The sequence below is a fragment of the Hyperoodon ampullatus genome (genome assembly GCF_949752795.1).
Source record: "Hyperoodon ampullatus genome assembly, chromosome: 2".
NCBI classification, from domain to species: Eukaryota; Metazoa; Chordata; class Mammalia; order Artiodactyla; family Ziphiidae; genus Hyperoodon; species Hyperoodon ampullatus.
In genome coordinates, this window is record NC_136915.1 from 157,702,919 (window position 1) to 157,720,542 (window position 17,624).

General features: G+C 36.7%; 1 protein-coding gene across 2 annotated transcripts in view; it reads right to left on the reverse strand.

Annotated features, from left to right (window-relative positions):
* Positions 1–1,823: 1,823 nt before the first annotated feature.
* The window catches only part of TSEN15 (tRNA splicing endonuclease subunit 15), a gene marked incomplete at both ends in the record, with an annotated part of 31,369 nt that continues 15,568 nt past the window's right edge, over positions 1,824–17,624 (reverse strand). Inside the window, 2 exons of one of the 2 annotated variants that reach the window (XM_079697119.1) lie at positions 1,824–1,883; positions 4,716–4,857. In XM_079697119.1, the coding sequence (XP_079553245.1) occupies positions 1,824–1,883; positions 4,716–4,857 (202 nt within the window). Of the gene's footprint in view, positions 1,884–4,103; positions 4,179–4,715; positions 4,858–17,624 lie in introns of those variants that run through there. The other variant, XM_079697120.1, reaches the window with a different exon arrangement.

Here is a 17,624-nt window from a genome sequence, read left to right on the forward strand (position 1 = left end):
GGAATTCAGAACTAAAATGCTCAGAAAGAGAAGATGAAATATCATGAAGTTTTGGTTAAGTCACTTGGTTCCAGGAATATAAAAGTGTAAAGCTGTTTCAGTTTTTTAAAAAACTGCAGATTACATGAACTTTGTAGATTACTATTCTATTCTAGCTGTAGTTTAGAATTCCAAAGTGCCTCCACCCTCATGTTCTTCACAAGAGATCTGTGGTGTTTAGGAACACATTCTCCTAGAGAGGCCCAGGCAAGGAAGCAAAATAAGTCAGTCTGGAGTCATTGGACCTAGATCACTCAGCGTTCTACTAAGCCGTCCCAGTGCAGAGGGTGCATTCACTAGGGACCCCAAAATACACAGGCAAAGACAGCACCAGAGAGGAATCATCGCATACCCTTTCCCCCATCCTGCTCCCATCTAGAGAGGGCTTCCCTTTAATGGAAAAGTTTATAGGTATAACAGCAGCAGTTTATGTCTCGCACCACTGGGATTTAGCCAGTTCAATGAGTGTTTCAGAGCTGGGATCTGTTGCTAGGTGATCTGCTCTTGAAATTGTATCTAATATATTAGGCTTTGGCAAGAAAAAACTGAAATGCATCATGGCATATGGATATGAACAAAACCATAATCTAGGAAAAAACACCCACCCACCCTGGCCCCAAACAAGCTTTGATTTTTTTTTTTTTTGCGGTACGCAGGCCTCTCACTGTTGTGGCCTCTCCTGTTGCAGAGCACAGGCTCCGGACGCGCAGGCTCAGCGGCCATGGCTCACGGGCCCAGCCGCTCCGCGGCATGTGGGATCCTCCCGGACCGGGGCATGAACCCGTGTCCCCTGCATCGGCAGGAGGACTCTCAACCACTGCGCCATCAGGGAAGCCCCAAGCTTTGATTTTTAAATACAGATTTATATTTTGAGTAAAGCATGAATCAAGTCACATATTTAATGTCAGTAGAGAGCGTAATTTTAGAGTCATGCCAGAAAGAAAAAGGGAGGGGGGTATGAGCACATAAAACTTATTTATATTTTTATTTATGCTATTTCCCACAGATTGAAAATAAACTTTCAAGAGCACCACTTCTCTAGTTAATTCATTTCTGAAGTGTGAAAATTTTGTGCTTATTTAGCAGTGCCCTCTGGTGTCCAAATGGATCATTTTAGTTTGCCTTCAGGCAAAAAGTAAACCATTATACAATTAAACAAGTCTACAATCAGCATTCATTCATTCACCAAATATTTATTGAGCACGTTGTATATGCCAGTTTGTGGAAGGTGGTGGGATGCACAGATGTATAAAAAAAGACATGGTTTGTTATGACTTATATGTGGAATCTAAAAAATAAAATGAACTAGTGAATATAACAAAACAGAAACAGACTCAGATACAGAGAACAGGCTAGTGGTTACCAGTGGGGAGAGGGAAGGAGGGAGGGGCAAAACAGGGGTAGGGGATTAATAAAATAAAGATGTAAAATAAATATGCAACAAAGATACATGTACAGCACAAGGAAATATAGCCATTATGCTGTAATAACTTTAAATGGAGTATAATCTATAAAAATATTGAATCACTATGTTGTACACCTGAAACTACTGATAAAATATAATACTGCAGATCAACTATACTTCAATTAAAAATATTTTTTAAAGACACAGTTCTTTGTTCTGTTCTTAAGGAGCCCATAGTCTACCAAGAAAGACAAATGTAAATGCAATTACAAAGTTACTTGATCACACAAAAGGAATCACTTTACCTATTTTTCACTAAAATGAGACTGACAGAGCCGGGTCGTCTCCATTTCCAAACTGTTCTGGACCATTACTCACACTAGCAGGTATCTGTCTGGCTTTGGACAGAACAACTTCGGTCAAGTACACAGGGAACATTCTGAAAAAGAGTAGACATCCCAGGACATACAGTGAGATTAAGACCTAGTTTTAAAGATTTCTGTAAGAAAGCTCCTTTCACAGTCAAGACACTTCTGGTCTTGTAGTTACATAGGGGCCCACTGGTCACCAGATCTGACACACAAATCTAATATTCATTAAGCCCTGCATTTCTTTCTGAAAATGCAGACTGTTTTTCTAGCACTGTAATGAAAGCGCTCAAAAGGAATCAAATGGCAGAGATGCTAAGAACTGATCATAAACTGTTTTAGGATCCTTAGGTCTGCAAATTGCTGACTAGGGTTACAGAAACCCATATTGTTCTGAATTGGTGCATCTTCAGGCCTTCTGGGGAAGCAGAGGGAGTCTGAAGGAGTTGCCAAGACCTTCCACCAAGAAGGAAAGTAAAATTCAAAAAATATCAAAGGAAAGGAGTTCAGGAACTACTATAGATCAAGAATGATGCTTTATACAATTTTGTAATTTTCCTACTTTTGGTCATTTTTCCATTCTTGTAATTGTTGTTTTCCAGCATAATTAGCTGTGACTTGCTCCTAACCAACAGAATATGGCAAAGGTGACAGGATGTACATGACTACATTACACGATATTAGGAGGTCCATCTTGCTGACTCTCTCTCCCTCACTGGCTTTGAGGAAACAAGTTGTGCTGGCAAGGCTCATGTGGCAAAGAGGGTGACCTCTCACCAATAGCCCACTAAGCTGAAGTCCTCAGTACAAGTGCCCACAGAGAACAGAAAGCTGCTATCAACCACATGAGTGAAAAAGCAGGTTTTTCCCCAGTGAAGCCTCAGATGACACTGCAGCCCTGGCCAACACCTTGACTGCAACCTTACAAAGGACCCAAATTTGAGATATTAAATGTGTGCTACTTTAAGTTGCTAAGTTTGTGGTAATATTAGTATGCAACAATAGGTAACTAATATAGATCTCAGGACACTTTTTTATTTTAAAACATTTTTATTATAAAAGTAATACAAATAGAGAAAAACTAAAATACTGAAGAAAGACAAAGTCATCCATTTCCTGCCCTGCCATCCTATTATAACCAGTTAGTAATTTATTTTGTCATCTTTTTATTATATACTTGGTGTGTTATTTATAGCCATAGTCATACACATTCATATACTTTTGTATCTTGCTTTTTGTTACTAAATATTGTCTCATGTTTTTCAGTAATTACTAATTTTTAATGGGTACATAACACACGATTCATTAGCTATATATGTTCATTGACTATCTCCCCAGACCAGTGGTTGGCAAACTATGGCCCTGTATTTGTAAATAAGCTTTACTGGAATACAGCCATATCCATTCATTTAGATACTGTCTATGGTTATTTTTGTCCTACAAACAGCAGAGCTGAGAAGTTGTGAGAAAGACTATATGACCTGAAAAGCCTAAAATATTTCCTTTCTGACCCTTTCCAGAAAAATTTTGCTGACCCTTGCCTTAAACTTTTAAGTCATTTATAATTTGTATTATTATATGGCCCAAAATGTCACTTGAAACATCTTTGTGCATATAACTGTTTATACTTTAGGCAACTTAATTGGGCGGTATTAACCAAAGTAGAAAAACTGGGTTTACTTAAGAAAGATGTTTTTAAGGTTAACACTGTCCCCTACTATCTCTCTTGTAATATTCTAGCTATGATACAGTACAGGTGGTGGTAATAAGAACGGAAGAAAAAGACCCAGTACTCTTGTAGGTAGCAATTCTCTGGTCCCTATTAATCTAGACATGTAATTTTACACTCTGGATGAGCATATTTTTAGTTTTGATTTAAAGTCAACCAAAGAGGGAAGTGACAGTAATTACAACATGAAAAAACCAACTGAAAGAATACTTTCTATTGGGGATGAAAAAGCAGACTAAAGTAAACTCTCCAGGTGTCAAGGTGTACCTGAAATGCCATTCCAGGCTAGCTGTAGTGACCAAAAGGCACTGAGAGGGTTGAGTAAGGGAAAGAGGTGGCAGTCTCAACAATGTCCCTTCTGAACACACCCTAGGCATAAACTTGTATACAACTATAATTAAACTGTCTCCAGATGAGAAAGTTCTAGAGCAACTACCCTATATTTTTGAATAAAATAAATTCTTCTATCTGGGAAAGTTTTATTCTTCAAAAAGAAAACTTATGGAATGGGACCAGCTAAGTCAACCCTGACTATCTCTGAGATAAAAGATGAATCAGGCTGATGGGTCTCAATCCAATCTTGTGTGAATAAAGCAAGCATCGGGAAGTATAGGTGTCATCTTCTAAGGGAAATATTCTGCAACATAAAAAAAAAAAAGATAAGGATGGACCTTTTCCCCAATAGATAATGTAATTTAAAAGCAAAACTAGGAAGATATGTAATGTGATTATCCCAATTATGCCAACAATGTATGTAAAGAAATCATATAAAACACATTTACTTATTAAATTGTTCCTGTCAAAATGTCAACCAATTTAACATTTCCTTAAAGAAGCGTTTAAGTGTTCTTAAAACTATTATAAGCCTTTACATTCCATCCCAGTTACTCATCAAATCATTAAATGCATCATGACTTCATGAAGTACTCTGGGAAACTATGAAATTTTCTGTAGAGTAGGGAAGTCAAATTATTTTTGTGAAAACAGCTAGGAACATGTTGCTTTGAACAGAACATAGCCATTTCTGAGGTATGAAAAAACAAGTCATTTTTTTTCTTGAATGTTCATATTGCAAAAGAAGTGATGGTTCTGTGAATGCATTGATTCACACTTAAAATCATGTCATAACTTTCTTATTTTTTCAATGTTTACTGATAGTTGCCCCAAAACTGACCTGAGGATCTGGCAGCATAAATCCATCAGTAAGTTTGTAATAGACTATTGTGGAGTCAGACTCCACTATGGCCAAAGTAAAAGACATCGGCAAATCTGGATCACCTTGCAATTTTCGAGATGCCTTCAAGATCTCCCTTATCCTGAAAATAAAGTCACAACACATTTAGCATTCACAATCACTCAATTAATAATAAGATCAAATACTGTAAAATCTTGGAGAAGAGGTAGGCAATAACATTATTTCCATAATGCGGACTCAGGAAATGTATGAAGGCTCAAATATAAACATTTAAAGTTGTCTTCTTATACAGAAAATCTTGCAAATAAGAGCTATCTACTGACTTTCAGTCCTTCTCTTTTGTATTCACCCATCTTTCCTGATCATACCTGAGAGAATCAAAACTGCATTCAGGAACCAACAGAACGGGACACTAACAGTATTTAGTGCATCTAAATTAGCTAAAGATCCCGGTTACTCATTTATCCAATTTTCCAACTTGGTATCTTACAGTGGAACAATTTGGTATTCAGGTTTGTTTTTTTAAAAGTAGACTATAATAAACATTTCCCCATGTTTCTACTGGTGTTAATAATTACAACCTTTATATGGCTATATAATATTCTATTGCCTCATAATTTAACCAATCATTCCCCTATTGCTGTAAAGTACTTTCAGGTTTTTTGTGAGGAGGAGGGTGCTAATAAAGATAAGCTGTAATAATCATCTTTCTGCAGGTAGTTGTTTCTTTTTAAATAATTCTGTTGGGCCTTTCCAGGTATCAGAATGATTAGATATGAATATAGATATTTTTGCGGCTCTCAATATGTATTCTGTTACTTAATAAAAGCTAAAAGAAAAATATACAGAGATAAAACTTTTTTGTAAAATTATATATCAAACATCAATGTTATAAAGGATTTCAGTTTGCTTGCTGTGGAAAATAATCTACTAAATCCAATACCTAGGTCTTCAAAGCACTATTAGCTTTTGTTTACCACAAACTAAAAATTCTTATTACCTACTCAATAAAACCTGTATTCAATAATTCAGTAAAATATAATCTCCAGAGGAGCTCTTAAAAAGGCAAATAAAAAATGATCAGTTGTTTTTTCATGAAGCTAACCAATTTTCCAGGAATTAGAAAAAGATTTACTAGCATATTAACATGCTACAACTGAATACATAAATAACTCAACACTATATTCTCTTTAACAAAAGTCTGATTTGTCCCCTTAAATTCTACTCCCAACCCTAAGTAAAAATTCTTGTGATTCTTCACCCATCCTACTAGCTACTGAATCTATAAAGTATCTAAAAAGAAAAGTCTCTGCTTTGAAATATTCTTCCTATAGTAATTATAATGCTTTTTAAAAAACCTGTGGTGAAGACAAGATTTTAAAAGTGATTTAAAACAGCAATAAACTTCTAGAAAAGCTGAAATTAAATTGTTCTTGCTAAACTATCATTCAGTCACTGCATATGTTACAGAGTGATAACTGGTTTCTTAAAACAGTCACAAAAAGCTGCTTACCTACTATCATTTAAATTTCACAGGTATGTAATCAGATAAGGAGAGAATGAGTTGCTAAGTTTGTTTCCTCATAGTCAAACCATTTCTAAAATGACCCTGAAAGAGGCAATTCAACAATATGGTAATACTGGATAAATAAAATGTTTACCTGACAAAATCTTAATTCCTTTTCAAGAGTCAGCAAAGCATCATCTTCTCTCTGAATTCTTCCCTGCCACCTTTCCCCAACCCTACAGAGGCACCTTGTGCAAACCTACATTACTGCAATCACTACCTTGTATTTATATTTACATCTAAGTGTCTGTTTTCCACTGGATTGTACCCATTTTGAGGGTCAAAGCTTTTTAAAAAAAATTGCTAATGCTCAATATGTAGTAGAATACTTGGGTAGAATGAATGCGGCTTTTTTTTCTTATAATATTTATTTATTTACTTCATTTATTTTGTCTGTGCCGGGTCTTAGTTGCGGCATGCATGTGAGATCTAGTTCCCCGACCAGGGATCAAACCTAGGGCTCCCTGCATTGGGAGGGCGAAGTCTTACCCACTGGACCACCAGGGAAGTCCCTGAATGAGGCTTTTTGAATGAAGGTTTCCATATAGCTATAACTAACTCTTCAGGCATATATACTTTAAAATATTTCTGATAAACATTTTTCTAAAATTTATTATGCAATTCAATTACACTAAATAAGACAAGTTAAACTTGTCTTGACAGCTCAGGATCATCATTTTTGGTACTTATTATTGTAGATGACAGTGGTAGATGGCGTACCAAAGAACTCCTTAGAATATAATTTCTTTAAAGTATCTGGGGCTTCCCTGGTGGCGCAGTGGTTGAGAGTCCGCCTGCTGATGCAGGGGACACGGGTTCGTGCCCTGGCCCGGGAAGATCCCACATGCCACAGAGCGGCTGGGCCTGTGAGCCATGGCCACTCAGCCTGCGCGTCCGGAGCCTGTGCTCCGCAACAGGAGAGGCCACAACAGTGAGAGGCCCGCATAAAGTATCTGATATTTGCTTGCTTTTTGTTCATCAAAACAAATTGTTTTATCATTTGTCTCTATACCAGGGCCTGGCAAACTATGGTCACCTGTTTTCTATGGCTCATGAGCTAATAATCTTTACTACATCTTTAAATGATACATTTTGAATGGTCATATAAGTACCTACATAATAGCCTCAATTTTGCCACTCTGTCCGCAAAGCCCAACATATTTACTATCTAGCCCTTTAAGAAAAGGTTTGCTGACCCCTATTCTACATTACAAAAAAGGTTAAGGGGGCTTCCCTGGTGGCACAGTGGTTAAGAATCCGCCTGCCAATGCAGGGGACATGGGTTCAAGCCCTGGTCTGGGAAGATCCCACATGCCGTGGAGCAACTAAGCCCGTGCACCACAACTACCGAGCCTGTGCTCTAGAGCCCTCGAGCCACAACTACTGAAGTCTTCACGCCTAGAGCCCGTGCTCCACAACAAGAGAAGCCACCGCAATGAGAAGCCCGCGCACCACAACCAAGAGTAGCTCCCGCTCGCCGCAACTAGAGAAAGCCCGCGCATAGCAACGAAGACCCAACGCAGCCAAAAATATAAATAAATAAATAAATAAATATTTTTAAAAAAGGTTAAGAATAAAAATGGTAAGATATGATCACCAAAGCAGTGTTCCTTTCTTTTTCAATATTATTTATTCAAAAGTCAGCACAGGGTTCACTTTTAATGAGGATATAAAAGATCTCAAAAGACCACCATTCCTATGATAATAAAGAGAAAACACCTGATTTGCTTAACAATATGCCATTTTTCTTTAATGCCATAAGAGAGGTAAACACAAAGAAGTTTAAAGGAACTAAATTTCAATGAGCAATGAGCCCTTCCAGGGTAGACACCAAGACACAGCCACTTCCATCCCTGAGGGCAACTGCTAAGTCTGGCCACAGTGGCTGGAGGAGTAAGCCAGTCATACGCAAGCAACTTCACTGGGACCAGGAGAAAACAGCACTACTTGTAAAAACGTCACATGAACTGGCATGGAGGAATGGAATCTTAAAAGCCAACAATCCCTCCAGCTCACCAACTCTCACTCATGGGACTTTTGCTGTGTTTAAGCAACGGCATGAGAAGCTGGGGAAGGGACTGGAAAATGGCAAGCAAGCCCTAATCACTAAGCCCTGCTGAAGAGAGAGGGCTGATCCCATTCTTAAGACATTTGAAACCAAGAAGAGAACTGAGATAACTAAAGCTGCAGTTCAGCCATGATTCCGCTTGACTTCTGATTTGATTGACTAAATTAGACACTAACTCTACCTGCCAGATAGCGGAAAGGATGAGTTCTTTGGAGGCGGGGAGTAGAATCGACATCCGTCTATCAACATCAGTTTTTTTTTCATACACAATGTCCAGCATCCAGTGAAAAACTCTAAGCTATGCGAAGAAGCAGGAAAATATATCTAATAATCAAGAGCAAAAAGTCAATACAAGATGACTGTCAGAAAACTAAAGCTGTTGAAAAACAGATGTTGGAATTAGTAAAGACTCTAAAATAACTATAATAAATGTTATAGCATTAAGGAAAAAGACAGACAAAATGAGTGACAAGATGAAAAATATAAGCAAAAAAATGAAAATTCTAAAGGAAATGAACATTCTAGAATTTAAAAATGTATTTTCAAAGTATTGACTAGGCTTAATGGTAGATTAGACACAGCACAAGAAAGGATTTAGAGAACCTGAAAATAGGTCATAAGAAACTTAGCTGAAGTACAAAGAGAAATTTTTTTTCTTTAAATAAAACATCAGAGGACTTTGATGCAATATGAGTTTATGTGTAAATAGAATTACAGAAGAAAATAAGGAGAGAATGGTGTGTGTCTTAGTCCATTCAGGCTGCTATAACAAAATACCACAGACCAGGCAGCTTATAAACAACAGATATTTATTTCTCAGGGTTCTGGAGGCTGGAAAGTCCCAGATCAAGGCACCAGCATGGTCTCATTCTGGTGGAGGTCCTCTTCGTGGCTCATAGCCAGCACCTTCTTACCGTGTCCTCACATGGTAAAAGGGGCAAGGGATCTCTGTAAGGTCTCTCTCTCTCTTTTTTTTTTAATAAGGCCCACCTGGATAATCCAGGCAAATCTCCCAATCACAAAATCCTTAACTTAATCTCATCTGCAAAATCTCTTTTGCCATAACATATTCACAGATTTCTGGGATTAGGCTGTGGGCACTGTCAACTACAAATTGGTACTTGCCATTAGCACTTGCCATCCACCTCTACAAGGATTAAATCATGTGCTACTGCAGCTGCTGACTTTCAGCGTGGAGAGCACAAATGAGGCACCCTGTGCTCTGGGAAAAACTAGCAGAACAGGTCTTCCGATAGTTAGATATTTTCAGGAGCTGATTTTATGAGCCCAATTCTTGTATCTCCTCATATCTAGAAAAGCACTAAAATCCTTCGTGGTGACGTCTGCTCCTCGTGACTAGCAGAAACCTTCTGCAAAAAATATGTGCTTATTGCAGGTACTCCCCCTTCACCAAAATCACATATATACTGACCTTCCCCCCTACCTCTTTGGAGCAGTTTCTCAGAGCTATCTGAAATGTGAGGTCTTTTTTTAAGGCACTCATTCCATTTATGAGGGCTCCACCATCATGGCTTAAGCACCTCCAAAGGTCCCACCTCCTAATACTCAGGGCTTAGGATTTCAACATATGAAACATACGGGATACGTTCAGACTATAGCAGTATAGAAGAAACAGCTGAGAATTTTCCAAAATTGTTGTCTCTGAATGTAAAGTGTCTCTTTTACAGACAGCATGTAGTTGGATCTTGTTTTTATATCCAGTCTTATAATTTCTGTCCTTTGATTGGAGTGTTTAATCCATTGACATTTAAAATTAATACTGATATTGTTGGATTTATATCTGCCATTTTGCTGTTTGTTTTCTATATATCACGTCTTTTTTGTTCCTCTGTTCCTCCTTTACCACCTTCTTTTGTAATAAATTGATGTTTTCTAGTGTACCATTTTAATTTTAATTTGTGTTGACCCCTGAACAACACAGATTTGAACTATGCAGGTCCAATTATACGTAGATTTTTTTCAATAAATATGTACTATAGTACTACATGATCCCTGGTTGGTTAAATCTGCGGATGCAGAACTGCAGATACAGAGGGTCAACTGTAAAGTTACTCTTGGATTTTCAACTGTGCAGAGGATTGGCACCTCTAACCCCTGCATTGTTCAAAGGTCAACTGTACTTTTTCGAGTTTCTTAGTGGTGGTTCTAGAGATCACTATAATATATTAGTATCTTAATTTATCACAATTTACCTCAGATTAATACTAATTCAATTCTAAAACAAATATAGAAACTCCAGTATAACTTTCATTCCTTTCTTCCTCCTTTGTGCTATTACTGTCATACATATTATGCCTATATATTACAAACTCAATACAGTGTTATATTATTGCTTTATACAATCTTATGTCTTTTTAAAAAGTTAAGAGGAAAAAGGATAAAAAATATATTAACCTATATATTTAATATTTCTGATACTATTCATTTCTTCAAGTTAGTCTCTGATATCATTTCCTTGCTTCAATATAGCCCCATCCTTTGTGTTAATATTGTCATAAGTATTACTTCTTAATATGCTATAAGTGTGATCAGTTGATTTTTGACAAAGCTACAAAGGCAATTCAATGGAGAAAGTCTTTTTAACAAATGGTGCTGTAATCTGAAGATAGTATACCTCAATGTCTACAAATAGGATTATTTTAAGAATCAATGAGGTGGCATACATGAAAAGGCTTTGCAAACTGTCAAGCAGTCACTGAATACAGTATTATTATATATAGTATCTATACCAGATTTGCATTCTTGCAAAGGTAGTGTAACCACTACCTTCCCCTTAAAAAATAATTTCCACCTATGCTGAATTGTATGACAATTAGCTAGATTACTGTTCATATCAGAGGTTTACTTTAGAAAGAGATAAAGCAACCATAAATACTAATCAGAAACCTTATTACACAGCACTGATGGAAAGTAACACTCTGAAGCCACTGGAATACACATAACTTAAAAATAAGTTTCTTTAAATATCCCTAACTGACAGAGTATGACGAAGACTGGACACAGACAGAAAGGGAAATAAAACCTATTAAGACAACTTTTACGTATTTTCTTTTTCTCAAGATATGACATGGTTTAAATCAGAAATGTACATACATACGTGTGTGCGTGTGCATGGTTGTTTTCCTAATGTAAACTGTGTGGGAACTCTAGACCATATACTAAAAGTTAGGATAGAAATTTCCATCTCATTCATATTTGTTTCCAGAGTTCTTTGATATAAATAGCAAAACATTTTCAGACTTACTCAAAACACCCATGTGGGAAATGCTAACACTTGAAAATTAGCTCAGAGTTGTAAAGGGGGTATTGTCTTCGGAATTGAGGGAAATCACTGTCAAAATGAAATGGAAGTTCCCCTCTCAGAGCTCTGTTTATCCTACTTGGTAGCGTGGGGGAAAATTACCAATGAATCTTCACAGTAATAACAATAAAATAATTTATCTGCCTCTGTTACCCAAAGTTCACTTGGGAAGTCTTACAAAGATTCTTGTTCAGGATCTCTTCTAGTCAATTTTTAACATATGTTTAAAGTAATGCCATCATCTTTGCCCATTTGAGATCTGTCCTGTTTGTTTCCTTTATGGGATACTAATAAACTAAAAATGTTTACTTTGCCTTTAAGTCAACAGATTGTACAATCTCAATATAACAACAACAGGTTCCAAAGTTCTATTTTAAAAATCACACATGGTTGTAAAGATGCTGAGGACACTGAAGCATCACTAAAATACTACAGTCTCACTTAACCTCTAACAAGCTTACAGTTTGAAATCTTAATTTAGAAACCACAGAACAAAGTTTCCTTATACGTATGTTTTTTAAAAGCTCAGTTCTTTGCAAAAATATTGTAGAGATGTTTCATCACACAAATCTAAAATAATAATTTAGATAATAAAACCCTTTATGGTTCATATGTGATAGTAATCCACATATGTAAAACATAACCATGTATTAATAATAAAAATTTCAGATTCTGAGTTCATTATACTTCAAGGGAAAAAATCCCATCTAAAGAAAGAGATAAATCAGTAATAATCATAGTTGTTGATGAACAGTAACAGAATTTGATGTTTATAACAGGTTTTTCTTTCTCTTAATTGTTCAGAGAGGAGCTCAGCATACTGAAAACAGTGTCTCCCAAGTTTAACAAAGCTAACTTGAGAATGTGCCTGAGGCAAACACATAGGGAACCTTATTTGGCTACTGCCCTTTCTCCAAGCTATTCAAATGCTTTCCATAAACCTTAGCATTCATTTTTTTGGTAACAATCCTACAATACAGACTAAGTAATCTCTGGAGATTTGCACAGAGGACAAGAAAGTTGAAGACAACATTGATTTTAACCTCAGTGTTGTCAAACTAGAATGCATCATGGGTTAAAATTATTATTAATTTCAATCCACAGAAAGCAATATCTCCTCCTGTCCCCTTCAATGTAGCCAAACTGATACACACTGTAGCTTCATCAATAAAAGACATTAACTCCCTGATCTGCCTCATTATGATATATTGAAACGACACGCAATAATGCAACTCTGAAACACAATGCAAAATTAAATTGGTGCCCACGGTGCCTTATTCATCCACAGGCTCAGTCCTGAAGAAAGTTTCAAGAATAACAGACCACCTCCTTAGGAATCATGCCAATGCCTTCCTCGTAAAAAATCAAGGCAGCTAAAAGCCCAGGGGGGTTTACTGAACAATTAAGTGCCTGTGTGGCTATTCACCCCAGTGGGAAGCCATTCTAAAATAAACTGCAAGCTTTTTTTGAGAGTAAGAAAAAAGTGCTATGTCAGTTGAAAGAAGCTGCCAGAATTGGGGGTTTCACCAGAAGCAGATTTCCAACAGAGGTAGTATGAGGACACACATCCTGATATGCAGGGAAGCCGAATGACAAATCGTTTTACTAGTTATTAGACTTCAGGCCTCATATAAAATAATGATGATTTAATGAATTTGTAATAAAGAATATACTTTGGGAGAGAGGAATATTTTTGATTACAGGGAAATAATAATGGAGTATCCTTCAAAAAATATGTAGCATTTCAGAATTAGATTTCATAACTTTAAAAATGTTCTAAAGAAGGAACTCAGTTCTATTAACCCTTTACTGCACCATTAATACAAGTCCTTTTTCCAACGAATTTAACTAAAAGGTAAGGAGACTATTCATAGCACTGGCAGAGTGACTCTCTGTGATTGCTCTCTGTGATTGCAATCTGTGATTGCTCTCTCCTCAGATGCATACCAGTTAGAGTTACAGTGTACAGTGTGGGAAACAGTGATGAATTTTGCAGACATTCTAATTTTTTAGAAGCTCTTGGAAGGTTGCTTGTAGCAACTTATGTTCTTTAAGATATTATTTAGCAAGTCTCTGTTGCAGGAACTGAGTAGTCTCAGTGAGTTCACTCATACAACAAATACATATTTAACCCCAAATACCAGGTACCAGGCTAGGCACAGGGGAAATAGCAACGAATAGAACAAAGTTCCTGCTTCCATGGAGGAAGTGGGGGAAGAAGAGAGTAAACAAACAAACAAACAAACAAACAAAAAACCAATATATAGTATATTGAGTAGTGACAAATGCTGTGTTATTAAGGAAGCCCACTTCTCAGGATGCGATAGTACAGAGAAGGAGATGATAGTAGCTTACACCAGAGTGACAGAGTATTGCAGAAGCAGTGAGAAATGGTCAGATTTTGGATATACTTTTAAGGGAGAACTGACAGAATTTGTTAACAAATTAATTTGGAGGTCTGACAACTGGGTGGACTAAAACCAATAAGAGACATAGCAAGGTTAATATATGAAAGTCAATGTTTTCCTACATACCAGCAATGAACAATTGGAATTTCAAATGAAAAACATAACACCATTTACATTAGCATCAAAAAAGTGAAGTACTTAGGTATAAACCTAACAAAAATATGTACAGCATCTGTATAAGGAAAACCATAAAACGCTGATGAAAGAAATCATAGGAGATCTAAATAAATGGAGAAATAGTCCATATTCCTGGAGAGGAAGGCTCAATACTGTTAACATGACAATTCTTCCCATTGTGATCTATAAATTAAGCAAAATCCCAACCAAAACCCTAGAAAGTTATTTTGTAGATACTGACAAATTGATTCTAAAGTTTATATGAAAAGGCAAAAGACCTAGAATAGCCAACACAATACCGAAAAGAACAAAGTGAGAGGACTGACATTACCTGTCTTCAAGACTTACTATAAAGCTACAGTAATTAAGACCATGTGGTATTGGTGAAGGAATGGACAAATAGGTTAATGAATTAGAATAGAGGGCCCAGAACTGACCCACATAAATACAGACAACTGATCTTTGACAAAGGAGCAGAAGCAACTCAATGGAGAAACTGTCTTGTCAACAAATGGTGCTGGACAACTGACATTAACATGCAAAAAAATGACTCTAGACACACATCTTACATCTTTCACAAAAATTAAACTCAAAATGAAACATAGAGCTAAATGTAAAACACAAAATTATAAAACTTTTAGAAGACAACATAGGAAAAAATCTAGATGACTTTCGGGTTTGAGGATGAGCCTTTAGATACAACACCAAAAGCATGATCTGTAAGAGAAATAATTAAGTTGCACTCTATTAAAATTAAAACCTTCTCTTCCCCAAAAGACTCTATTAAAAGAATGAAAAGAGAAGCCACAGACTGGGAGGAAATATTTGCCAAACACATATCTGATAAAGGACTTGTATCCAAAATACATAAAGAATTCTCAAAATTCAACAAAAAGAAAACAAACAGCCCAAATAAAAAATAGGCAAAGGGGCTTCCCTGGTGGCGCAGTGGTTGAGAGTCCGCCTGCCGATGCAGGGGACACGGGTTCGTGCCCCGGTCCGGGAAGATCCCACGTGCCGCGGAGCGGCTGGGCCCGTGAGCCATGGCCAATGGGCCTGCGCGTCCGGAGCCTGTGCTCCGCAACGGGAGAGGCCACAACAGTGAGAGGCCCGCGTACCGCAAAAAAAAAAAAAAACAATAGGCAAAGGATCCAAACAGATACCTCATCAAAGAAGATACACAGATGGCACATAACCATATGAAAAAATTCTCAACATCATAGGTCATTAGGAAATTGAAAATTTAAAAAAAAAAAGAGACACTACTATGCATGAATTAGAATAGCTAAAATTCAAAAAACTAACAGTACCATGGTGGCGAGGATGTGTATTGCTAAGTGAAAGAAGACAATCTGAAAAGGCTACATACTATATGATTTCAAATATACCATTCTGGAAAACGCAAAACTACAGAGAAAGTTAAATGTTCAGTGGTTGCCAGCAGTTCAGGGTCGGGGCAAAGGGATGAATATATGGAGCACAGGGGATTTTTAGGGCGGGAAATCTATTCTGTGTGTAATGGTGCATACATGACATTATGCACTTGTTAAAATCAATAGAATTGTACAATAAAAAGGGTGAATCCTAACGTAAACTATGGACTTTACTTAACAATAATATATCAATATTGGTTCATTATTTGTAACAAATGTACCATACTAAGACAAGACAATAGTAACAACTAATAAACACTGTGCTGGACTGAAGCTTACATGAAAAACCTCTGTACTATCTGCTCAATTTTTCTGTAAATCTAAAATTGTTCTAAAAAATAAAGTATAGATAGATAGATAGAGAGAGATAACTATCTCCAAGGTTTTTGGCCTGAGCCTCAAAATGAATAGAGTTGCCATTTACTGAAAGTAGGAGCCGTTTAGGGGACAAATACAGAATTCTTTTTTTTTTTTTTAACATGTACTATTCTTTTTCAAATTCTTTTCCCATTTAGCTTGTTATATAATATTGAGCAGAGTTCAATGGGAAAAGAATTTGAAAAAGAATAGATACATGTATATGTATAAGTGAATCGCTTTGCTGTACACCTGAAACTAACACAACACTGTTAATCAACTATACTCCAATATAAAACAAAATTTTTTTAAAAATAAGAAAAATATTGAGCAGAGTTACCTGTGCTATACAGTAGGTCCTTGAGGGTTATCCATTTTAAATATAGCAGTGTGTACATGTCAATCCCAAACTCCCTAATTATTGCTCCCCCCCGACCCATCCCCCCCGGTAACCATCACTTCATCCTCTAAACTCAAAAGTTTTTGCACAGCAAAGGAAACCATAAACAAAACGAAAAGATAACCCACAGAATGGGAGAAAATATTTGCAAACGATGCGACCGACAAGGGATTAGTCTCCAAAATTTACAAACAGCTCATGTGGCTTATATCATAAAAACAAACAATCCAATCAAAAAATGGGCAGAAGACCTAAATAGACATTTCTCCAAAGAAGACATACAGATGGCCGAGAGGCACATGAAAGATGTTCAACATCACTAATTATTAGACAAATGCAAATCAAAACTACAATGAGATATCACCTCACACCAGTCAGAATGGCCATCAACAAAAAAATCTACAAACAATAAGTGCTGGAGAAGGTATGGAGAGAAGGGAATCCTCCGACACTGTTGGTGGGAATGTAAATTGGTACAGCCACTGTGGAGAACAGTATGGAGATTTCTTAAAAAACTAAAAACAGAGCTACCATATGATCCTCCAATCCCATACTGGGCATATATCCAGAGAAAAAGATGGTCTGAAAGGATACATGCACTCCAATGTTCATTGCAGCACTGTTTACAATAGCCAGGACATGGAAGCAACCTAAATGTCCATGGACAGGTGAATAGGTGAAGAAGATGTGGTACATATATACAGTGGAATATTACTCAGCCATTAAAAATAATGAAATAATGCCATTTGCAGCAACATGGATGGACCTGGAGATTGTCATACTGAGTGAAGTAAGTCAGACAGAAAAAGACAAATACCATATGATATGGCTTACATGCAGAATCTAAAAAAAAATGGTACAAATGAACTTATTTACAAAACAGAAAGAGTTCTTTTTGGACATGGCAATTTGAGATGCCATTTAGATCTCAGTGGAGATGTCAAGTAGACAGTTAAATATGAGTCTTAGATTCATAGAAGAGGCAGAGGAAGAGACATTTGGAAGTCATCAGTATATCGATGATATTTAAAACCATGGAACCAGATGAAGCTACCTAAGAAGAGAAAAGCTCAGAGGCCTAAGCCCTAGAACATTTTAACATTTTGAGGCCAGGAACTTGAAAAGGTTCAACAAAGGAAGCTTGTGGAATAGCAAG